Genomic DNA, 25,750 nt, shown 5'->3' on the forward strand with positions numbered 1-25,750 from the left:
GAACTTGTCGCAAGTGAAGAGTGCAAGATCCATCTAGTAAGAACCATGCAGTTTCAGGCTAAAAACATAATAATGGGGAATGCTCTAGTTTTAAATCTTGAATTTCTTTTTTTGAAAGAGTTCTGGTACTTCTGCCTGAAAAATATCACCTGTTTTTTCCTTTAGAAGTTTCTATGACCCTTATTGCTCTACTTTTAATAGTGCCAGAGCATTAAGAGCTTGTGTATTGCTTTCACTGATAGTGGCTGCAGGTGCCAACAGTGGCAGCAATTGCCACTGGCATCTTCTAACTTAGTGCTGGAATGGGTGGAGTAAAGCATTGAAGGTATTTGTATGTGATGAGTGAGTGCCACCTAGGAACTCTGTACTAGTGTATTAACCAATGTGAAAAAAGGCCCAGTCCTGTCATTGACCTCTTATAGGCAGAACTGTCTGCAGAGTAGACGGGGTTTGTGGAGCTGTAAATGCTCAGTTTGCTGAGAAAATTTGCTGTTGACTTGAAGCTGTGTGCTAAGATTTATAGTATCCTCTCCTCCAGTGAGCATGTTTCATAGGCTTGTCTCTTGAGGAATCTTTGTAGTACAAAAATAAATCTTAGTATACAGGAGACTTATGGTTTCATTACCTAATACCTAAATAATAAAATACAGGAAGTAACGAAAATATGTCACAGGCACTAGACAGAGTTGCTTATTGGTAGGTTAGGGTACAGTTTCCTGAAGAAAGGCTGACATAGTGTTCCTTATGCACAGATGGATTGTTTTTTATTGGCTAGTTTGTTCTCCTTGTAGCAGTAAATCTTGCAGAGTGGATTTAGTGGTACTAGAAGTGTGTCTTCATGGGTGGTTTTAAACAGCCCACTCTACTGGAACATGATTCAGGTGCTGTACAAGATACTTTCTCAGGGTATTTGCTTGGGTACACTGCCACCCTATCTTCTGTGGCTTCCAGACATGTTGTTGATGCCTGAATATCCAATAAAATGGGAACGGTATGTCTGCAGTTACCTTCAGGGGCACTTGAAGTTAAATTTGAAGAAGTGTATTGTGTTCATCACATGACAGGAGCAGTGTTCTAGAAGGTCCAAATAGAAAAAGAAAAGGTGCAGTTCAAACAATCATAGGGACACTTCTTAGAAAGCTGCTCACTTGCTTAATTCTTAAAATTTAGTAGTATTTTCTCAGACACTTCTCAGTTAAAGGTAGACAGTTTTGCTGACACCTCGTTGTACAGTAAATAACACTTAAGGCAACTCAGATTAGAATGTCTGTGTTAAGAATATATGATTCTGGAATAAGTTCATTAAATGAATTACTCAATTCCTGTAGACATAATGTTCTGTAGAGATGATCATTGCTGGCAAGGAAACTGTTGCTGCAGAGCTCCACAACACATTTGCAGATTGCTTCTCACTTTAGGCACTTGCTTTCATGCATCCCCACCTTGGTGAGGCTGTTTTCCCTCTACTGTTTATTTAGCTGTCCTTAAAATCCTCACTCTTAAGGCAGCATTTTCTTTTTAGGTTTTCTGAGAAATAGTGTTAATACATTTTTCAGTTCTCCAGTGTGTCTAGCTTAAAGCTGAAAGATCACACTAAGGTTGTGTTTCAATTTCTGTAAGACAGTTTCACACACCATTTTCCCCTGCAGAACTTTGTGTAATTCAGAATTTCCCTGCATTCATGTCCTTTCCCTTTAATGCAAATGTGTTATTTTGGCTTTATCTCCCCTTGTTCATGAACCACTATGCAGCATCAGGGTAGTGTATTTAGTGAGCACAGATACATTCCCATATAAGCATATTTTGCATGTGAAGGTACGGTGCCTGCAATTTGAGAAACATCAACTTAGCAAAAGAAAGTGTGACTTTTGCCTTTTTGAACAGCTTAGAAAACTGTTTTTCATTATTTGAGCTTCAATTATGCAAAGGTGACTCTTGCCTCTGAGATTGCAAATCCTTTTAAAAAATGCATTTACTTCAAGTATTACTGATGATAATGGCTTTCCCAAAAGTTAGCCAGCACTTGCTGACATTAAGTAACAAGCCCTAGTATTTGTCTTGCTGTTTAGGCAGAAGAGCTAGAATATTTGAAAGTGGGAATTTGGCAGTAAAAAATCTCCTCTCTCAAGGAGACAACTAATTTATCTGTGTGTGATTTGTGGATAAGGAATGGTTATTAATTTGTTGTATTAATATTCTTCTGTGCTGGGGATAAAGGAAACTAAGGGATTTTTTTACAACCTCCTTAGTACATTTTCTTACAGAAGCAGTAATTTATTGACTTTAAAAGAATTTTCTGTTTTAGCAATTAATTTAACCACTATTTCTTTTGTAAGCCCCATCCTGCTGATGTACCTTGTAGTCCTGCATAGCGACTCTGCCCTCGAAATCTCATGTCTCTGCTTTCATGATATTCTCCTTGTACTCTCTTAACACACGTGCTCTTTTTATGTTTTTACTAAGTTTTCTGTCCTGTCCCAGTAACAGGGTTTCCTCCTTTCCTGTTTCCCTCTTGCACCTCAAGTGCTTCCAGAATCTTCCTTTCTCCCTTCAGCTGCTCCTGCATGCATAATCTGCTCAAATATCTCCAGGTAGGACTGACTCTCCTCCTCGCCATTCTCCCCTCCCTTATACCCCCTTCTCAGTTCCTCAGCTGTTTTGTTCTTGAGGATGAACAAAGGAGGACCTGATTTGTGTCTCATCAGATGTGTAGTCCTACCCATACGCAGTGCTGGGATAGACATGGCATGTATTGAAGCTCAGCAGAGTGCTGCACAAGGAGAGACATTAGGAGAGGAGTCAGTGTTTATGCCAGGCAGCTGTTAGCTGATGCAGACATGAAGTGCACTTGAGCCTGAGACCTGGCCATTATACATTTCTCACCTATATTTATCTTCACTGGCCAAAGTCGTTGTTAATGTTGTTATAGGGAAGAGAACTTTTAGTGGATATGGGAAGGGTAGACAAAAACACAGGAGTATGGTATTCCTCAGGCCTCTTGCACTGCTCCACCCTTCACTGCTGCTTCTCCAGGCAAGACCGGACTCTCCAGTTTGTAAGCTGCTATATTAAGAAACTGTATACTGAAAGATACAGCTTCAGCAACTCTGCAGGCCCAGATTTAAAACCACAGAATTGCTTAGTCCTGCTTTGACTGAACTGTAAGTTATTTCCTGCTCCTCGAACCATGTGACAGCTCTCTCTGAGCACAGCTAAGATGTGGTCATTCTTTCTAAGTAGACATTTTTTCCCTTTACTCCCCCTCAGTCAGACAAAGCAAACAGAAACATCACTTGGCTTATGACACTAAATATACACAAAGGCATCCAAATAAGCTTCTCTCTGTAAAACTGTGCTTGATTTTTGTGGTTAACTGAAAAGAGGAAGAAAGCTATGAACATCCTGTAGTGGTGTTTGTTCTGTGCAATACCACAGGCAAAAGCTTCCCCTTGCATTTGCAGAGAAGGAAGCAGTATTTTCTAACAAATTAAATGCAGGGCTGTTTTCTTGTTTATTTGCTTTAGGTTTTAGTTAAGAGTACTTCAGGTATGAAATTCATTCTATAACTGGACATGCATTTGTTGGCATTTATATTTTTAGCAACCTGATAACAGTTTTAAAAATTTAGGGTTTGGGCTTAATTTTGTACAATGTTAAGTGAACCAGTATTTTTTAGCCATACAATAGGTGGTGTAACTTTGACCTTTCTTAAACAATGTTGTTCTCTTTGTGTTACACTGTACTGTTAGACTGTGTTCAGTTTGTGTAGCTGGAACTTTAAAACCTGGCATAGCTTTAAATTTAAAGTGTGATTGCAACAGAAAATACTCGTTGCGCTTGGTGTCTAGAACTCAGTAGCAATTCAATACACCATTTCTTTATTTGAAAAAACAGTTTTGTCTTTAAGAGATTTGTCCCTTTCATATTCAGGTGCCAGTATTTCTATAACTAAGAGACTGATAATACAACTTCTGTCTCTGCTCAGGGCATGCCCTTCCTTGCCTTAGTTCAAGCATATAGATGCCTATAGTTGTGTTACCGTTTTGTCTTATAGGATGCATGGAGATGGATTTGGTGCTAAATGTTTTGCTGGGATATGTAGATCTCACTCCATGTCATGGCTTTAACTTCATCTTTTTGTGTCTGTTAGGAGCTCTTGCTTTAAATGCTTCAGTTCGTCATTGGGGCTTTTCCTGAGCAACCTCTTTGAACATCTCTGGTCTTTTCTGCCTGTAAATGGCAAATCCTGTTTGTTTCTTTGTCCTCTTTTCATATTGTTTATGAAAATTGTTTGTTGAAAAATTAAGTATTCATGCTGCTGCTCCAGGATTCACACAGTGTTACCAAGGAGTCCATCTCTCACAGTGGTCATACCTGTCTGGACCATACCTTTATGTTGCTGATAGCATTTAAGCTTGGTGGCAGAAGGATGTATCTTGTCCTTTTTCTTACCTCTGGTCTGTCAGCCAACTGTAGTAACATACTGATGGCTAAGAGACCTAAGTGGGGCAGTAGCATGAGCTCAGGCACTGTTCCGTGTCCGTCTGTGGTGTTCAATTTGTTGGCACACTTCCTGGCACAGATTTGAGTGCTAGCTGCTCAAATTAATATGTGTGGTTTTGAGATTAGAATGGTGTAAATAGCTCCTTGTACATCATATGGGGTAGAGGCATCATTACCCAATTTGTGTTGTGTTGGGAAGAGAATTTGTTCCTCTATGCATATATGCGTTCTGCACCGTTTCCCATCATATCCAGAAAGTGGCACAGGTCTTAGTAGCTCATATCTGCACAACCAGGGGAATCTGCGAGGAGACAAAAGCAGTTCTGGGGATGGGGAGATACGAGTTGTCTGTTCTAGCATCATCAGTAGCATGTAGATCAGAGAATAGGGGTCAGCTCTGCTGCTGTGCAGGTGTCTGCTTTTACATTAAGTTCAAGTCAAACCTGGTTTTCCTGCCAGCAGCAAAATTCAGTATTGTCTTTCTCCTCCCAGAAATGGCTTTTGGAAACCTGAGAAAATGCAGGTGCCTAGAAGTTTACAGCAGATGAAAGTGTGCCTGTGCATGCAATCACCTGCTGCAGTGGACAAATTATGAAGTCTGTTTGATACTGATACTGTGAACACAAACTCATAAGGTTTCTGATCTCTGATTTCAGGAGGGAAAAAAAATATTTTGCCTTCTGTAAGGAGATGTAGCTGACTTGTGGCTGTGCTTCTACAGAGTACATGAGATACAGGAGAGATGACTTCAAAGGATGCTGCATTTCTTTCACTTCGCTTCTCATTTGCAGAGGGATGGCCTACCAAGAAAATGTATCCTGTCTGAAAGTTTCTTTTCTGATGAGTACTTTGTGAGTAATTTAAGACAAGTTCTGTGCATCTTCAGAGCCTCCAGGGGTGTGCTTAGTTCTCTTGGAATCTTACTTGAAGCTGCATTTTGGAGTGTTGTAGCAGTTTCCTGTAAGGATAGATGCAATAATTTGTTTCCTGGTTGAGCTCCAGAGACTGTTCTAGGGTTAGTGATAGTTAAATCATCACATACTCTGTCAGTTTTGGTATGTCACCTTAATCAATGGTTTGGTCTGGGGTATAAAAGTATGAGCTCAGGAGACTCTTTCAGTCTGATGAAGCTTTTTCAGTTCATTCTGTCTTCTGTGTCCACAAGATCTGCTAGATAGTGTTTGCATGCCTCAGTTTTGTAAACACTTCTCTCAAGTTTTTAGTTTATCATTTTTTCCCCTTGAGTGTCTGGTTATTCCCTCTCTCCCTTCAGGCCATATTTTTTTCCCAATGTCACTTTTAAAAGTCAACACTGGCAGGAACAGGTCCTCTAGTGAGGGAGGCTTGGTGCTGTGCAAGCAGTTTGCTCCTACAACAGGTAGCATTTGGTTCAGAGCAGAAGGGAGATAACAATCTGTCATGGATTTAGAAACTGAGTGTTTTTAGGCTTTATTTCAGGATGGTGGCTTGCATGTCAATTCTGGCTGCAGTAATTGTTTTAGCAATGAAATGATACAGTACCAATATCCATTTGACTGGAAATAACTTCTCCAAGGTCACCACATAAAAAAAATATCACTATGATGCAAGTCTGAATTAACAAAGGGTGTTGCATAGTTGGCTTACTCCAGATAAACAAATCAGCTGTGAATACAGATGTCTGCTATGCATCATCAAGGTTGTTTTTCAGTTCAGGTACTCTGGGCACTTGAAGTGCATCATGGTGCCTGGTTTGTTAGAGTAACCTAGTCCTGGTATGAGCTGACTGACATGTCACTTCTTGAAGTCTGGAATTCTGCAGAGGACTGTTGGATTTGGTGCAGGACTGAAGCTTTTATGTAGGGACTGGTAGATTTAAAGATCTTAGTTCCACATAATCTAATAAAAAACTCTCAAGCTATGTATCATACTGCACATAACATGGTGGGTGGCAGTGGCCTTCTGAAGGCTGCAGTTTTGTCTAACAGATGTTCAAAGAAATACTTCCATTGGTGAAGCTGACTAGCCTTCAATTTATTCTGTAAATCTGCTCTGTGTGCTCAGGAATGGATACTAGATTATCGAAATCAAGATTTTTTATTTACCTTTATTTACCACTTCCCCCTCCCAACAAGGCTTTCTCAAGATCCAGCTGTGTTACTGTGTTACTCCCCATCACCGTCTTCCTGTAGAAAACATTTGTACCATGGTGTTAAAGCTTCTGACAATTTATCTTACAGGTCTTTTGAGACCTAATTATACAGATTGTATGATGTGCATATAATCAACCATACTGAACTTCAAGCAATGTATTGCTATTATGTAGGTCCCACACCTGTGATAATTTACTCCAGGAAACTGGGAGAGGTACCCTATTTCTGTATTCATGTAAAGTCTCTTGAGTAGGCTGTAATTTTTCTTGAATTCTGTCTTAGTGTGGTAACCAGCTTGTTTTTTGTCTAAACTGTATACACACGGGAGTGTTATTATCTGTCGTGCACTCAACATCAGGAGTTTTCTGTTTCTGTACTAACAGATTGAGGCTGTTAGGTGCTCAGAGCAGTTGATGTAGTTCATTGGTCGCAAAGGAGGGGAGGGAGTATCCACACAAAACCTGGAAACCCAAAGTCTGCTTTGACAAGGCGTACCTTCTTTCAGTCATTGCAATTTGTGGAACATCAGTGCCCTTACAGAGGAATGTCTTGTTTCCAAAAGTGTTACACATATGAAAAAAATAATCACTATGTCACTAATAACTTTTATCTGTTCATCGATTCTAAATAGCATAACATTTATTATGTACATTTTTATTATGTTAGTATGGTGTAACAATTTACCTGCTGATTTTATACTGTCATAAAAGTACTGTAATTTATTGCATAAGTGGAGGTTTTCAGAATAGTGACAAACACTTCACATGATAAGAAAGCAGTTGCCAGTTCTCCCAAGCAGCAGGAGCCAGTAACATTGAGCATGTTAGCTTCTCTCAGCTCCAGAACAGACTTGGAGACTTGCAGAAAAGTAGTTCAGAAACTGAAGCATGTAATGCTTCAAATATGATGCTTGATTAGGATAATAATACTGGCTAATTGGACTGCAATTAGTGCAAAAGATTGGTGATTGTCAGTGTTACAACTTCACTGTGATCACAAGCAAAGCTATCTTCATATCTTTTTCATTTAAGTTAAAATTCTGGCTCAACTTGTTGGATTTTATTAATTCAGATGATACTCACCAAAAAGATTAAAGATCGGTTTCAGATCAGATGTTTCTTTTAGCTATTCTTTGAAACAAATATTTTCTGTCCTAACAGTTGTTAAAATATCTTTAATGTGTCCATGTTAATTATATTGGTGTGACTTTGTGCATTCTAAACTCCCATATTGGTCTAATAAATTTTGATTTTTATTGTAAACTTTGTTTCTCACATGAGTCTAGTACTACTAGTACTGTTGTAAGTAGAGTGAAATAATTTTTATATTACTTGTAAGTTCAGGTGGGTACATGTAACTTTTCATGTAGCATATATGTTACTACTATTGAACAATGTTCACAAGTTACAAACAGGAACACAGTAGTTATGGGGAGCTAACTATCTTCAAATGAAGATGAGGGTGATTTTGTTCTGATCATTCAGACATTAATATTAAAGAATTAAAAATTGAGAACAATATCACTGTATCTGTTCCTCCCCTTTTCTGTGTGTACTACCGCCTCTACCAGAAAGAAAAAATAAGTACTACGTGATATTTAAATTTTTTTCTTAAACTGGAAACTGGTGACTAGATTTGGACACTGAAGTGTTAAGTGCAGTGGAAAAATACATCTTGCTGCCTTCTTTCTACGTTATTTTTCCTGTATAAATAAGGACTTTATCATTAACTTTAAATACGTAGATTCTTTACAGTTTTTGCTCTTCTAGGTATGTTCAGTAGTGCAGGCAACTTCATTATAAGAAACATTCTGGCACTATAAGGAGTTACAGAAGAATTTTGGCTTCAGGGAAGGAGCTTTCCCATTCAGCAGCCCTCTTCATTTATTTTTAGATAGTGGGTAGCAAGTTCAGAAAGGAAATTTTCAACTCCACTGTTAATATCTGAAATTCAAAATAATTCTTAATCTGAACTTTTTATTAAGTCCTAGCTTAGCAGAGATCAGTTTTATTCATTTCTCTTTTCACTCTGGAAATTGAATACTGCAAACTCAGAAATTCTTTCCTTAAGGTTGGGTGTTCTTTCCCTTTAATACACTACACTCAAATATTACCTTTGTTCTACTCATTTGGACAGTCAAGGGGGAGAGTGTAACAAAAACACAAACTATTTTTTGTTGGGGACTTTTCTTCAGTAGTAGAAATTGAAGGTTTGTAATACCTGACCTGAGAGTTTAAACTCAAATCTTGAGCTGCAAAGGCCATGTTACAGTGGAGTTTTCAGTTCTCGGGGGAGTTTAGAGGTCCAAGTAGCAATGCCAAAAGCTCAACTAAACTCTCCCTAGCATTTTTCAATGTAGCCTTAATCCTTTGTAAATGGACCTAGCTACATGGGGATGATGAGATTGCCCTTATTGAGGGGCTGTGACAGAACTAGGATAGAGTGCGTCGTTTTCAAAACAACTTCTTTTGTTGTTGTTTTTTGGTGCATTGTCTTCCATTTCTTTCAATGCTTACATGCTGAGACTTCCTGGATTATTACTTCTTAGGGGTTATTGTGGAACAGACCATTGAGAAATTCCAGGTACATAGGAAGTTTTGAGTTATACATCATGTATGCTTTAATCTTCCATCTTAAAAATCACAAGTTAAATGTACTGTGTAAAGAAGAAGTGTGATGGTGACTTACCAAAGCATTATAGTAAGTTTGTTGCTAAGAATTTGCAGTCATGATTTGTCTAGAATGGAAATAGGTGATTTAAATTCTAAGCCTGAGATCTACATACATTTGGCCATCTAAGACCACCATTCTGTGACACTGCTTCCAAACCACTAAAGTCTGTTTACAGACAGGTGAATTTAAAGTGTCTTTTGGCCTCCACAGAACATTGGTAAATGTAGTGCAGGTACCTGCAAAGAAGGGAGCCCCTTTGGGCAGTGATAATTGAAACTGTTAGCTGTAATAAATGTCATTAGACTCAAGGGGCATCCCTCATGGTAAAAGAATATCTCCATTTCCTGTCTAAAACAGATGTGAAAATTAGCCTGTCTTAACCTTTGCTGTTAGCAGAGACAATAATGTTGATACATATCCCACACCTTCCAAAAGTAATTTCTGTCTGTGACAGCATAATGCTTCTTCATCAGTAGTTATCAAAGCACTTTACAGAGGTAGAGGTCAGTGTCTACCTTCCATGTTACAGATAAGGAAACTGAGGCACAGGGGAGAAACAAACACTGGCATTCAACTTCTTGTTGCCAGATCAAAATGAAAGCCAGCAGTCTCTTGGTCACTCAACTGGTATCTAATATTTTATCCTGCAGTAAACTTTGAATATGGTAAGGGATCACAGAACTAACACGTATTCATGCCTTTTTTCCTTCCCCATACTGTATCTACTTTCTAAGACTTGTCACTGGGAATAACTATTCATAGCAGACTCAGTTGCTGGTATGTATTAAAAAAAACCCAACTTACATGCAGATACATTTTCTTGTGTCTGACTTGAATTGTCATAAATTCTATTCAAAAGGGAACTGCTTAAGGAGGAATTAATACATGTTGAATTGTGGCACGGTGAAAATGGGGGGGGGGTTGCATCTCTAAGTACCTTTATGTAAGTGGATTGAGTCTGCTTTACAGGACAGGACACAAGTTGTATACACAATTGTGAGACCAGTTGCTGGCTATTATTCAAAGAGGTTTTACTTTTAATAGCCTTTTCTCATATTTCTTAATATTTTGAAGGGAGTTCTTTGTTTTATGTTGGCATGTAATTAATGTACTCTTATAAAAGAGTTTTTAAAACAATTTAAGCTGTTTTATTTCAATCTTCCCTAAATATCAAAAGTCAAAATTCCATACTATTTTCTGTCTTCAAGTGTAAAGTTTGTAAATGAAGTTCATCTGAACATCATCTCTGCAAAGCAAATACTCATTTTTTAATCTGTTTTTTAACTCTGGACCTGAGAGTGCCAAGTGGATGCTGAAAAGCATTTTCAAGGGTTCATTAATGAGTGTTCCAGAGCTGGGATAATTCATGAATTCCTGAGGTTTATGCTTCACATCCTTTCCTTAATCAATTTAACTGTTGTTCTACAGATTTTCACTTGTGAACTAAATGATACCTATTTCATTGAGTAGGTCAATAAGGAATGCAGCGGATCTAACTGAAAAAATGGGCCTGAATTCTAATGTCTTTTCTCAAAGCACTCTTATATCTTATATCTTATATCTTATATCTATCTTATATCTTATATCTTATATCTATCTATCTTATATCTATCTATCTTATATCTATCTAATATCTATCTATATCTATCTATCTTATATCTTGTATCTATCTATCTTATCTAAGTGGGTTTAAGGATTTGCTTGTAAGAATCTGCGTTTAATAAGTATCTAGCATCTACAAAATGTTACTGTGCAGAGAATGGAATGATTGGTGAGGGCTGGAGAAAGAGGACTTCAGTGCATGAAGGCAGTGAGTTACTGTAGAAGAGAAGGGGATGTTGTGGGAAGGAAGCTGGATTTTCTTGTAGCTGTATGGGCAGCGGAACAGGACAAAACAGGCGAACAATTTTATCCTGTGCATTTCATGAAACTCGTGATTCTTGACTTGAATCTGCAATTTCTGCATATGACCATGAAACACAGTTTTTAGAACTGGTTCATCTATGTATCTTTACAATGGTCTGGTTGTAAAAGGTTCATCCTAGTCTTAGGAGTCTTGACAAATTTAAAATGGATCAAAATGGAAAAGTAGACTTCAGCATTTTGTCTAAAAATTCCCTGAGCTTTGGCAAGAACAGTCTTGCATGCTTTGAATCTGAGTGGTTCTAGGGAGATTGGAGAGAAAGTGGAACTGCAAGAGAAATATCTTTAATGAGAATTTCTGTTCCATGGCAGTAGACAGTGACAAATTTATGGAAAGCCCATAATGCAGCACATTCTCTATTTCTGTACGTAGCTATATGAACAACTTAAACTCCAGAACACAAGTAACTCTTTTGCTATGTGTGCTGTTTTGTGTCCAGCCAAGGTTTCAGCAGCACTAAGTAGTGAGGTGCAGCTCAGTGAGTGATGCTGTGCAGGTTGACAGGAAGTGATGGTTTTCAGTTTGCTCATTGCTGGAAGCCCCAGGTTGTGTACGTCAGCTGGTAAATGATCTGCTAAACTGAGATAGCTTGAAATATTATAATCCGCAGCATTCTTATGGTTATGTCATACCTTATGAAGGCTGAAGTCTTCTGTGTGCTGAGGAAGACTTCTCTACATCTACAACTGACGTTGTAGGATTTAAAAAATCTTCATGCTGTGCCTTATAAAAGAATGTCTCTCTTAATCATGTGCTGTTTGATTAGGCTTTATATGCTATGCTGTTTACCCACACCTTAATTGTTGGTCTTCTGTGATCCACCGTTGAACAATGTGAGCAATGTTTTGAAAAGGAGTTGGCCAGCTCTAACTGAACTGGGGGGTTTGGGAGGTACTGGAAAGGCAAATGAATTTGTATCTGAAGACACTTGTTAAAGTGTGAGCTGTCTGTAACTGGCTGACAGAGGATTAGGAGTGAAGGATCTCTTTACTGGACAACAGCAGACTTAAGTTCAGACATGTAGTTTTATGGCTTAGATTTGTTAAACAGCAGTCCCTTGTTTTATCCCTTTTCTTGTTGTAACATTACTTAATGATCACCAATAGCTTCTTCATATCAGTAAACTTCATTAAGGAATATTGCAGCTGACTTGTCTGGTTATCAGGGCACAAGCAAGACGGGGAATCTGTTCTTAGGTATTAATTTTTATTTTTTTTTTAATTTTAGTCTCTTATTTCCTTAAATGTTTTGGCTATGTGTTAAGCAGAACTATCTTCTCATGTTTCAGAAGTGATAGAAAATACTTGAGGTGGTTTTATTTCTAAAAAAATTTCTTTCTTCCTTCTGCCTTCAAATAAGAAAAAGTAGCATCTCTTGTACAGTGGCTTTATTTCTAATAGCCTAACTTTGCGTATAGGTGGAAATAAGTTACTGTTTTCTCAGCATCTGTATATGCAGCATTTTAAAATCAGTGGGTAATCATGGGAAATTGAGATGAAAAGCAAGCTTTAAGCTTAAAACTGTTGGTAATTGTTGCAAATAATTTCACAAGCAGTAGAACTGATGAGGCCTCTGCGTTTTCCACAAAATAAAATTTTACTCATGTGATTGGATATTTACAAAATGCTTTCTTTTGTCAGTTCCATCAAATAATGTGGAGTCTTGCTTTAGTTTTCCTGTCTTTGGAGCAATCAGTTGGTCTTTGGAAAGCAGTGTCCTATAAATGGCATAAAAATTAGAAGATTGTTTCTAGCTGCTTAGCTTACTGAAATCTGCCAGCAAACTTCTGAAGTTCTGTATATCTTCTTCCTATGTGAAGCTAGTTTAAAATAGTGTTGGTAACATCTGAAGGTATCTGTTTTGCAATACACAATTATCTTTAAAGAAGAGATTCTTAATAATTTGCTAAATATATCTTTAGAAGCTGTAACAGCTTGTCCAGAATAAAAATTAGGTAGTAGTCAAATCCCCACTGGATGAATGCTGTCACATTTAGACTCAGTTGTGATGATTCTGGAGGCAACCTGCTGTGAAAACATAAACTATGTCTGAGAGTTGCAAAATCTGACTGAGGAAAATCTAATTTTGTAGTCAAAATGTTGTGGAGTCCTTGAAGAATATTTTTAGCACACGTGTATGTGTGTGTGTGCTGTCAAGACAGCATCATCACACTTTCTTTGTACAAGATGCAGTAATCTAAATACACTGGTGTTAGAGCGGAACAGCCTAAAAAGACAGATGCATCTATTGTACTTATTCCCTTGTCTGGGGCCCTAATCCTTGCAGTCCTTCAGTTGAAGGTGTCAGCAGTAAGCAAGAGTAGCCTGTCTTCAGCATCACCAGTCCTTTCTCTCCAGTTTCTTCAAATCTCAATCTGTTCCCGCCCGTAACTGAAAAGTAATTACAAATTGACACTTATGAACACTTCCTGAGCTTTTTAAAATTTGGTGTTGATGTTAATTTGTATTCATATTTTTCTCTGTTTGGCCTGAATTGCACCTGTATCATCATACTAGACACCCATGCTTGAGAAGTTTGGCTTACCTACTCTACAGGGCTAATAAATATTGTAGGATTCTGAATCTAATTAAACTCCCCTAAGTTTCTGTGAAAGTGCTAGGAAAGCTTTCTGTCAACTTTAGCAAATGCCTCTCTAACTTAAAATGTTGCAATTGTTAGGGAAGCATATTTGCATGTTTTTTATGTTGCCTAATTAGTTGGGGGTCATTTCAACAGTGGAAGTCTTAGTCAATTTATTTAAAATTGCCATTGGAGGAGGTTGCAGTGCATGCCTTCTGTAGGAGTGCATGGTGGAGAGAACGTTCTCCCTGGAAGTGGGTTATCAGCCCTTTCTAGCTGGAAGGGAACATACTGTTCCCACATGATAGACTCCTCAATGCCAAGAAAAAAAGCTACATTTTTTCTTGAAACAGGACCACTGTGCAGAAGGAAAATTAAACTGCCAGAAAAAGCAAGTAGAGCTTGATTGTGTAGGGCACAAGTCTTCCCTTGAGAAACAGGTGGAAGTTTTGGTGCCTGGTCCCTGCAGCAGGTTTTATGTTTCTGTATTGAGCGATGAGATGAAATGCATAGCTGTACTGAGCACTGCAGAAACATTTTTGGAAGCTCTAACCATATATTTATGACACTGAAGATAAGGCAATTGCAAAACAACAGGGAGTTATTATCTCTGTCTGACTGCAATTTTGTTTGCATTGAATAACGTGAATTTATTAAAGCACCAACATTTAAAAGCGTAATTGCTAAAACCTAAGCTTATTTTGGATAAAAACCTGAGATTTCAAATGCTGTCTCTGCTAGATTAGTCAGTGCTATATTTTGGTTGTTTTTTTCCTTCAGAATATTTGTCATCTGGAGAAAAAATGTCAGCCACTGAATTCTGTCTAATTGCCTAATTTTCTGTGAATGAAGGTCAGTTTTCTATAGAACATGGTCTCACTTCTGCTTCTTGTCTTTCTCATTCATGAGTCTTAATGATATTGTTCCCATATGTTCCTTTGTGACTCAGCCAATGCTAGGCTATTAGAGATTGCTTTGGTACTGAAGCTCCCTGCTGTTCTTGTGGTCAGGATTAAAGTTGGACCTTACTAAGCATTTTTACAGTGAAGTGGTACTTGGTGTTAGCATGCCTCTGTTCCTGAACCCTTCACTCTGAGGAAAACTATTACCACTGTTGTAGTGTCTGTGAATAGAAACAATAGCAATAGCAACCTTTATTTTTGAACAGTTTCCCTAGAAGTGAACTGTGAGTTATCTTCCTGGTTTTGTACCAAAGAAGAAAAGTGGGACCAAGGAGCACCCAGCATCATCATCTGGTCAGGCTGACCATAGCATGTCTTAAAAATACCTGCCATAGGTGCCTTCGCATCAGCTCTAGTATTGATTAGGACAATGTTTCCAGATACCTGCTTTATGGAAAAGAGAATAGAAATACTGATTTCTGTTCTTACGGGGTTTGGATTGCACACAACTATTCACCATAGCTTGCTTTTTCCCGCAGAAATGTAAAAGTAACTAATTGAGCTGAAAGTCCTCAGACTGACTTAGTGAAGAAGCTATAGCCATTGTATAAACATGGGTGTTTTCAAGAGGTTACTCTTCTTGGAAGCAACTGCTACTACTTGCATTCTGGCATTACAGGACAGTCTTCTTTTTTTTAATCTTTTTTTCCTGGTTTTATCTGTAAGACACTTTCAGGGGCTGGGAATGGTAATTTCAGAAAAGCAAGCCCTATCATCTGTGATCAGTTTATGTGTGTATGCAGGGGTTTGCACCTTTATGGAGAAAAAAAAATCACTCTTAGAATTGGGAAAAGGTTGAAAGTTAATGCTAGTGTGTCTTCAGTAGTATTGTCAACATGTGACACAACAATACTGAGCCATTAGAGAAATTCATGAAACCTAGATACATTTGTACAAGCACCCAGGTGGGAGTGATTAAGCACAGAGGTGATTTTCTAGCCCTTAAACTTAACTGGACTGCAAAATGAACAAATGAACTCTAGGCTTTTCCTTACCCATTTTGGAGCAGGAGCTTGGCCTGGAAGACTTACAGAGGTCACATCCAACCAAAGTTGTTTTATGAGTCTTTGATCTTTGCACCACAGCCTGTTGTCAACTGTATGTAAGCACTGCAAAAAACCATCGCAATGGGTCTTGCTTTCTGTTCTGGTGTATACTGAGGTGGCTGAATATCTTGCAGTTTTAATCTTGCTTGCCACTCTTTGTTGTGACTTTCAGCCTGCTATGTTTTAATGTCTGTCAGCCATAAGCCATGCATTGTAATGATTCTTTCTTGTAATGAGATGTGCCACCGTCTGTGTTGGCTTGCTTCACTGTTTTTTGAGAAACACTTGAGTTACAGCTCAAGTCATTAACTTGACAGGCCACTGTAGCAAATGTTCACACCAGAAGCCAATCAAAGTACACAGCTATCTACTGCCCAGTCAGAAACTGTCAGTGGCTGCTGTGATCACATTCTGCAAATGTATGATGAGTGGTTATGGCTAAGTTTTGCAGGTAGAAGGTGTTTTTGTGAGCCCTTTGTTGATACCACATATCCTGTGGTATGGGTCAAAGGGTGGGACCAGCTCTTCCAGTGAGACAGCCAGGGCACTGGTGACAGCGCAGACCTAATGCTTCATGGCTCATCAGCTTGATGGGTGTGTGACAGGTTCCTGGAATCAATGGTATGTCCTCCAGGTGGAGGTTGACTGTGGAAAAAGTAAAGGGAACTGAGCAGGATTGTTTTTCACCGCCATGGCCATCAGTTTTTGTGAACTACCTTATTTCTTTCCCCTACACACCTTTTCTAAATATACAGCTATGTAAAAAGGACAAGGTCCTCACCAAAATGCTTAAAAAAAAGAAGTAGTGACAGCTTCAAAATCCTCCTCCTGAAAATACAGTAGTAACAAAGTAACCTACTACATGTCATAAAAAAATGCAATCATTATAATGAATCTGTGGTCCGACCTACTCTGAAGAAATATTTACATATAAAAGAACCCATACTTTCAAATGCAAGATTCTCTTCAAGAATTCTGTGAGAAGCTGAGCTGAGTATATTACTTGGCTTCAAAATAGACAGTGAATACTCAGTAAATACTGTAGAATACTCAAATTATGATATTTGTGTCAATGTTCTCTGATGCTGCAATTATGCAATTAAATTTTAACTTCAAAAATTGAATTTATGTGGCTAGGATTCATACTGAATAGTGGTAGATGAATTTTACTTTGTCAAGTTTTAAATTTCACTGTGAGTCTGTAAATTTCCAAATGGTGTGGATGATTACTTTTACCATCTTTGTTCCAGAAGCTGAACAGCAGAAAGCGTGGCACCACTGCTCCACATAATGAAAATGAATAGGGGATGAAATAAAAGGAGCTGGATTTTATTGTCCTACTCCCTTTGCCCCTGGAAATACACTTTGTATTTTTTTCCTGTATTGCTCTTTTAACAAAAAAAAACTGAGTGGTACAACAGCAGAATTCGTAACTTTATATTCTAACATGCAAATCTTCATTACAGTTTGTCGACACTAGGAATTTGTACAGAACTTATGAGAACTCTAAACTTGGTAGACCTAAAAACAAAACCTGTTTTAGATTCAGTGAAATTGTTTCCTAACTTGTAAATCAAACTCTAGTCATAGGGTAACCAAGTGTACATTAAATATATTATGATTATGCAGAATGAGGACACACTCTGTGTAACATTCTTCTTTGTACTCATGAGGTAGGTGTTGGTTCGAGGTTTTATAAGCAACTGTTGAGTTACGACAGTTACTGGTTTACCCAGATAATCCAGTTGGTTCTTTTGCAGTTAGATATGATAATGAGCAATGCATAGGGAGCTGTGTCTTGACACAGGTCACTGTGTCCTGTGCCTTGAATTTAAGTTGTATAATTCCTGCCAAGACCACTCATTTATGTGAGAAGTCCTGTTGGGTAGAGGTTAGTGGAGCTAACTCCAACACTTTTCTTGGAGTGTTAAGAAGGTTTCTTGCGGGGTGGTGAGATAGTTGCTGTGATTAAATGTGAACTGTAGAATGGCCCATTTTGTTCCCGTGTGTGGTCTTGTGTCTACAAGGTTACCAATTTAACAATTAGACAATACTGGAGAAATGAGGGGAACTAGGTTGTTAGAGAAGCAGAGATTTTGAACAAAATCTGCCTGGCTGTGCCCAAAATTAGGTCATTGCCTGTTTGCAACATAGAGGGAAAAATGGCATCTCCTGGATGGCACAGAGTTGCAGATATAACTGTTTTGTTATGGTAGTATTGCTAATTCTTAGGTCCATTTTTACTCATGTGACAAGTGCAGTTACGATTCAATTACTCATATTACTCTGTAGATTATAGGGAGAGAAGTTTTACTCCACACATAGTTGTAGAGCATTTGAGGAAGCAAATAAAAAGCACTCTTTTCATCAAACAATCATGCTTTAACTTCTTCTGTAGGTTACCAGAAAGATAAGTAGTCAGTCTGGCAACTTCTGACGAGGTGGCTGCAAAGAGAAACAAAATTATATCTTGACTTGTGAAAGTTAGCATCACAGTGCTTGGGCAAAATTTATGTAGCTTCCCTAAGGTGTAGCTGTCAGTCTGACTATATTATGTTGACTCTATTTTAACAAAACTGAAGGTTTTTTGATTAAAAAAGAACCAGTGAAACTTAGGCTATTTTAGGGGGTTTTAAGCCATTTGAAAAGTACGACCATGGTCACAGTGATATTTAGTAGAAAATTTTATAATGCAAGAAGACATGCCTGCATTATATGCCTGCATTATATGCCTGCATTATATGCCTGCCTAGATGTCTACTGTTTTGGCAAGTAGTCCGTGTTGATGAAGGCAAAGTAATCCTTGTTGAGCAGGTAGGGAAAATCTAACAGGGAGTCCATTACTCAGACTAGGTATAAATCATCCAGAAAGGTCTTGGAATTATAACAGATCTAAGAAAACATCTGCTTAGTATTTCATAGTGATAAAGGAAATGCAGCTTTTTGACTGATAATGAAATAAGTAGAGAACAAAGCAGGAAGCTATTATTGTGACCCTATGTTCAAAGGGCTAACAAACTGTATTCATATAGCATAAGTCTCATCCCCACTCAAAGGAGGACATAAAAGGACTAGTTAATATCCATGTAAGAGTGACAAGGATGATGTGTAGTGTGATTTTTTTTTTTTTTCTTGGTACAAGAATGACACAAAACTAGTGTTGCTTCCTAAACTTCCTAAAGAGAGCATAGAGGCAAAAAAAGTGTGGCAAATATCTATAAAAGCATGTGCAGCATGAAGGAGTAACTGTGAAGCCATCAATACTATCTCTTAGTGTAATAATAACAAGGGATAATCAACTGAAACTAGCAGGTGGCAAAAGTCTAGATAAAAGGAGCTAATTATTTGCCCAGTGCCTAAGAAAACTCTGAAACACAATCCTGTGTTATCATGCTCAGAATTTCACATGGGTCTGAAGAGTGAATAGACAAATTCACAAAGGAAAAACACAGTATGTGCTGCTGTCCTGGGAAGCTTTGAGCTCTAACCTGGCATTTCATGGGGATATGCTTGCATAGTTGTAATGGTATATTCTTGTATTCTTACCTCCTTTTGGCATCTGGTGCTGCTGGAATGTAGAACCTAGGCTAGATAGCCTCTGGTCTGGCCCATTACAGATCATTTAAGCTTTGTGTCCTTATGACTTTGCTTCTAAACAAACATTCTTCAAGGGCTTCCATTTTCCTTTCCTTATGGGACTCTTAAGGTAAAAGACACATACATACTAGAAAATATGCTCAAGAGTGTTCTAGCTACTGAAGCAATCTGTGGAATAATCTTCATCTCTTACTAAAATCTCTCAGTTTGAAAGCAGGACAATTTCTGATTGCCAGCTGGGAATGAGCCTAGCTCATGTGAATTCTCAAACCATGCCCAGAAATTTTCGGAGTTCTCTAGTTGGCATAGGTTAAAATTGTGCCAGAGATCACTTAAACAACTAAGCAATGTATTCCAATTGCATTCCAGTACCCAGGAGTATGTCCAGGCACTGTGCAATTTACAGTTTCATCTTGAATATTGTGTTTGTATTGAGTTTGAAGTACTAAACAGACATTTCCTTGCACAGTAGGGCTACTCTATGTTATAGACTGTTATAGTTATTGGTCTACTTCTTACAGGCAAAATCTCTTTGCTAAAACCTTATTTTCATGAAAAAGGATGAAAAGTTAATTTGGGTCCATAAGGTGAGTGAAAATCTAAAGCATAGGACTGATTTGGGGTCATTTAAACCTTACTGTTATCTACCTGGGAAATCAGCAAAATTGCTGCCTAGAACAAGGGACAAAACCAAGAGATGCTTTGAGAAAGGATCAATTATAGAATTTATTATTTTTTTCCTTAAAAGTAATAGCTACCTTTTCTTTTCAGACGATGTCTTCAGCAGTTGTTCAGATATACGCAGCAGATCGCAATGCCATGTGGTCAAAGAAGTGTTGTGGTGTAGCTTGCCTTGTAAAGGACAATCCGCAGAGGTCGTATTTTATCAGAATATTTGACATAAAGGTAAGCATCTTTTTTCTTTTTCAGAGCCTTTACCTTTGGTTGTATTAATTCTCCATTTTGAATTCAATGAGTATAGGTTGTTGGGTATGCATTCATAGACATTCTCAAGCAAGTGGTTGTGCTTTAAGCAGTGCAGATGTTATCAATAGGCAATTGCACTTCTTCAGGTACTCAAAACAATTTCATGTATGTCATCTTTAATGGATGAAATAAATATCTTTTTTTTTTTACGGCTCTCAGAAGTTGTCCTCTACAGATCTGATTAATCACATTAGTGGAAATTAGTATAGTGTCACTGATAAGGATAGCTGTCTAAATTCTAGCAGGTGTCACTACTTTGGATGGTTTAAGAAAATAGATGCTGTCTTATGTATGGGTGGAAACAATCTTTTTGGTGTGGTGGTGCATGTGAAAACCGCAGGATAAACAAGTTGTGTGTTCTGACTTTTGGGTGGGGTGGGTGGCTTTTTCTTTCATTCCCCCCTCCACAAAAAATACTCACACTGAAGATCTTTGTCCTATTATAATATTCCACTCGAGAGTGGGAACTGAGAGACAAAGTGTCCAATATGTGTTTTCATAACAAAAATGATGCTGAGAAACCTAAGCCCTACTGAATGTGCTGAGACTTCGGAAAGCTTCCCATTATCTCTGCAGCCAGGAAACAGCTCCTTATCTGTCAGCATTCAGTGCTTGGCGTCTCTCAGATTTGTTCGGGTTTGCCAGGTGGCCCTTGCATTTGACTTTGTGATTTGGTCACTTGATTATCAAGACTGTCAGAAATCTCTTCCTTGGGTGCTGAACTATAGTGTCATTTAAATACATGAGACTTCTTAAAAAGATGAGATTTTTGTTCTCTTTAAGTTAACTGTTTTCAAGTTAAGCCTGAGATAGGAGACTGGAAGCCTCCTTTATTGCTGTTGCTGTTTTATTGCTACATTCCTGTGACTGGTCACTATTACTGCTCTCAGTATCAGTGTTGCAGGGTTGTAGCACTTGAAAGAAGTTTTTGGAGACATCCAGGAATTTGAACCAAATACAGTGACCCAATGGAATAGACTTTCACAGCTCTTCCACAAGCTCTAGTGTACTTTGGTTTTGATACAGCTTATCCATTGGGTTAATAGCAAGGCAGATGTTAAACACTATGCTGTGTCCAATTCTTAATAGGTTCTATTATAAAATAAGTTAAACTCTCCAATTTCATCTCTTTTTTTGCTTGTTTGTTTTCATCATCTCTTCATTTCTTTTTTTGTTTGTTTTCTTCTTTTCAGGATGGGAAATTATTGTGGGAGCAGGAGCTGTACAATAACTTTGTATATAATAGTCCTAGAGGATATTTTCATACCTTTGCTGGAGATGTGAGTCTCAATGTCTTTGAATACCTGTTTTAAAATGCCTTTGGTTTGAACAGTATCTTCTTTTAATGTAACTGAGGTTATTAATTAATTCTGTGAATTATTTGTAAAAGCTTATTTATTAAAGGAATTTTTGTGATATCTCAACAAGAAAATTTAACATATAGTACAGGAGTATAAAGCATGGTTCTTAATTTTCAACTTTCTTTAATGAAACTAATTTCTGACTTGGAGATAATATTTATGACATATCATGTCATAAATTAAAACACAAATTTTCCTTTCCTTTCCCCTCTTTGATTTGAAGCTACAAGATTTTGCTCATATCTGTTAGCCATGATCTTTAGAAACTTGATTAGTAAACAGACATTCCTAAGATACATGTCACTAAGACTTGGTTCCAAATTTGAAGTGATTTTTTTCTTGTTATATCTTTAAGAAGGGCATAAGACAATATTTAAGAAAGCCTTTAAAACATTGTCTTAGTCATGGGGGGGGAAATATTAATGTTTTTCAGACATGTCAAGTTGGTCTTAATTTTGCTAATGAAGAAGAAGCTAAACTATTCCGCAAAACAGTAACAGATTTACTTGGACGACGGCAGAGAAAATCTGGTAAATATTCAAATTAATCTTAACTTCAGGCTTGTTTATGTTGTTTTGGGGGGGAGGCAGGAAGACACTGCTATGTCTGAAAGTTTCTGGAGGCACTACTGCCATATTTATATTTTGAAGTAATTATGCTATTAAACTGTGCTTCTTTCTCTATTGTGGAACTTGCCTGAAACAACCCACCTTGATGTTCTGTTCTATAAGTCCGTGTGATCCCAAGGTAGTGATTTGAAAATACAGATTGGGGGAAACAAAAATTGTAAGCTGACATTGGGAAAACTAGAAATCTTTTTCTAAGTTGTTTTCATATTGGAATAAACCCTCTTTTAGCCCTGGGCTGTTTATAACTGGTCAGTTAAATTCAGCCCAAATGGGTTGTAACAAAAAATTTACCATCTGGTATGTTCAGTAGTTCATGAATTTTTGGCATTGATCCAACAGTTAGTAGAGAAATATCTTTCATTCAGAACTAGTGATCTTGGCTCAGGCCAAGAACAGAAGACATAATGTGCCTATACTGTCCTTAGCAGCACAGGACAGTCAGTGAAGCACAGCATGCTTTTTGCCAGCTGCAAGATGCCTTGGAAACGTGGTTAGTGCTTTAAAGGCAGCTCAGACTTCCTACAGGTCTGGTCTTGGTCATTTTCCAGGGAACCCATAAACAACTTTCCTGACTTGACAGCCATATGTCCATGAAGGGTAGTGATACAAAATACAGGCTTGGAACAAGCAGATGTGATCAGGCTTGCTGTAAGATGTAGTGTGGACATGTGTGCAAGCTACAGGATGCATTTTTGTAATCCATTCTGGAATCATACTAGCAATGCAGTGAGACTACTGAAAAAGGAGCGAGCCTTCATCCTGGAGACCTGCCCTTGCAAGTACTCTTGCAAATGTGCTTTACCTGGATATATTCAAATGGATTGCACCAAAGCATGGTGACTCAGGAGCAGAACACTTGATCCTCGAGCTTAAATGACTTCTTTAAGATTCCCTCAGCTCAGAATAAGTTCATGAAGTTTCATGAGAAGTTGGATCATTAAGAAGTGGCATTTATGAAATTTCTCCTACTCACATTGCAAAAGTAATTTTGCATCTACTGTTCCTGAAGTTTTGCTCTATTACATGTCTGAAACACAGTGCTACAATGCACAGACATGATGTGGGAAGTAGTATGTTTGTATTATTGGCCATAGCAAACTTGGAAAATAATGATTCACTCAAACCTTCTGTTTGCAGTTTTTCTTCCACATAGTGATTTTTCTTCCACAGGACCACATTAAGTTTTTCTTGTTTACTCTCTGAATATCTTGGTTTTTACGGTAAAGGTCACGTTACTTCGTATATTGTTTTAACACTTCCACCTCCCCAAACACTTGCAACTTCAGGATAGCCTACATTTAAAAAAGAAAATTAAATGGAAAACGAATAATAACCCTCAAAACAAAACATTTCAGATTTTTCCTTGTTAAGAGCTGCAAACCAAGAATTTAAAACAGTTGCAAGATTCCTTAGTCAAGCCACCAGATGGAGTTCTGTATTTGTCCTTGTGACTAATTGTGCTTCTAAAATAACAGGCTTTACACTGTTCAAATCAGAGCTGATTTGTTGTTGGTGGTTATGCTTTCAGTTTTTTATAAATGCTTATATAAAATATATATTATTTTATATACAGATTTATATGGTACCAGAGTTGTATGTAATTTATAATATTAATACATCTTAATTTCTTAGCGAGGTAACAGTAATAATTTTGATGTTTTTCTGTTTTCATGGGATTTTTACATGAATACTTTCCAAACTGTATTTCATTTCATAGCAGTGCCACTTGAGATGCTTTCAACTCAACTAAGTATCCCATGTGATCATTTAGCTGCCTGTTATGCATTCAGGGCTTGCTAGGAGACTTCTCCAAGAGTTTTATGGAAAACTTAGGTTGTTGAAAGGTAGCAGTAACAGCAGTTCTGGCTCACAAAGCTATGACTTTGTGCTGAGGATAGTATATAAAACACCGTCTGACAGCTAAGAGGAGACACAACAGTGTTCTGCTCTTCCTCACTCAGCATGAGATGCACTCCAGTATACAGGCAACCCCTGAGTAAGTGCATCTGGAGTTCCAGAGAGGTGAAAGTTTGGCTCCAAGCAGAAAATGTATAAAATCTTGTAAATATCAAGTAGAGAACAGAATGAGGAACAAAGGTAGAGAGAAAATTCTTGATCTGTTGTCCTAATCTTTGTAATAGTGTAGGGTTTAATCTAGATAAACTCTGGTTTGGGTTGGCCTTTTGATTTTGATGCTTTGGAGGTTTTGTGTTTTCAGTTTTGAGGTGTTTTTTTTTTTCTTTAAACAATTAAATTCTTAAACTTATGTTAGAAAAAAATTACTGTAATACATTAATTTGTCTGTAGATTTACTTAAATAATCTCTCCATTTACTTCTTAAACCAATCCCAAATAGGTTCCCCAGTAAACAGGATGAACACTGTGTGTGTTTTCTCAGGGCTTGTCACTGTAGTACATGCTCAGTTCAGGTAGTGCACATAGATATCATTAGTTTTTATTTTCATTATCTTGCCTCAAAAATGTTAATGTGTGTAGCAGACACAAGTGCCTTCTCCCCATGCTGAGCACTCATCCTTGAAAGGGAAACAGACTTTTGTTCATAACTGCAAGTAGTTCTTTCTGAAACAGGAGGCTTCTTGACTGATTTTTGTGTACTTCTTGTAGCTCGTGGACGGGAGCTCTGTTAACCTTCCATGAAACTGCTTCTTTCTTTCACAAGCTTTTAGCTCCTGAGTACCTTCATAATGGACTAAATAGGTTTCAAGGTAGATACTTCATTTGGAGAGGGATTTGCTCTGGTTTTTTTCTCTCATCTTTGGTCACAGCTTCTATTTTTGTTGCCTGGGTGACAAGGACATTTCTAACCTGCTCAGCGTGCATTGGATTCAAGTCTTGGCAGAGATTATTCTCATTTCCAGGAATGCTCATTGAAGGGAGCTGTGTTTTTTGTACATAGGCAGCTGCTGATATTCATCTGTTTTAGATCAGTAGGCATGTTCATCTTCAAAAACCGGAAAATCTGCCACTCTCATCAAGTCATCTGCACTTCAGGAACAAAAGTTCATACTTTCTTGTCAACAGTGGTAACCACAGGAAAACAGAACTAGTCTCTTTGGGCCACAAATTAATCTAGCCAGTAAAAATTACAGGAAGTGGATATATATTTTGTTCTGTTTCCCACTATTTTTTCTCTAGAGCTATTTATTATAATGAATATTGTAAAGGATTCCCATGACTTGACTCAAGGCCACCTAACACTTCCTATGAATGCCTCTTGCTTTTGCCATCTTCCCATCTATGACAGATGACTTGCAACCAGTCCTGCAGTCTCCTTTGCCATCTCTGTGTTGCTGACTGGAACTAGATTATGGTCCAAAGGTTGAATTTGGGGTTGA

General features: G+C 37.8%; 1 protein-coding gene across 3 annotated transcripts in view; it reads left to right on the forward strand.

The window, feature by feature from the left end:
• WASL (WASP like actin nucleation promoting factor) overlaps positions 1 to 25,750 on the forward strand; it is a 56,749-nt gene that overhangs the window by 5,826 nt on the left and 25,173 nt on the right. For 2 of the 3 annotated variants that reach the window (XM_033514428.1, XM_015628044.2), the window contains exons 2-4: positions 20,189 to 20,323; positions 21,598 to 21,684; positions 22,199 to 22,295. In XM_033514428.1, the coding sequence (XP_033370319.1) occupies positions 20,189 to 20,323; positions 21,598 to 21,684; positions 22,199 to 22,295 (319 nt within the window). Of the gene's footprint in view, positions 1 to 5,243; positions 5,355 to 20,188; positions 20,324 to 21,597; positions 21,685 to 22,198; positions 22,296 to 25,750 lie in introns of those variants that run through there. The other variant, XM_015628045.1, reaches the window with a different exon arrangement.

The sequence above is a fragment of the Parus major genome, chromosome 1A, assembly GCF_001522545.3.
Source record: "Parus major isolate Abel chromosome 1A, Parus_major1.1, whole genome shotgun sequence".
NCBI classification, from domain to species: domain Eukaryota; kingdom Metazoa; phylum Chordata; class Aves; order Passeriformes; family Paridae; genus Parus; species Parus major.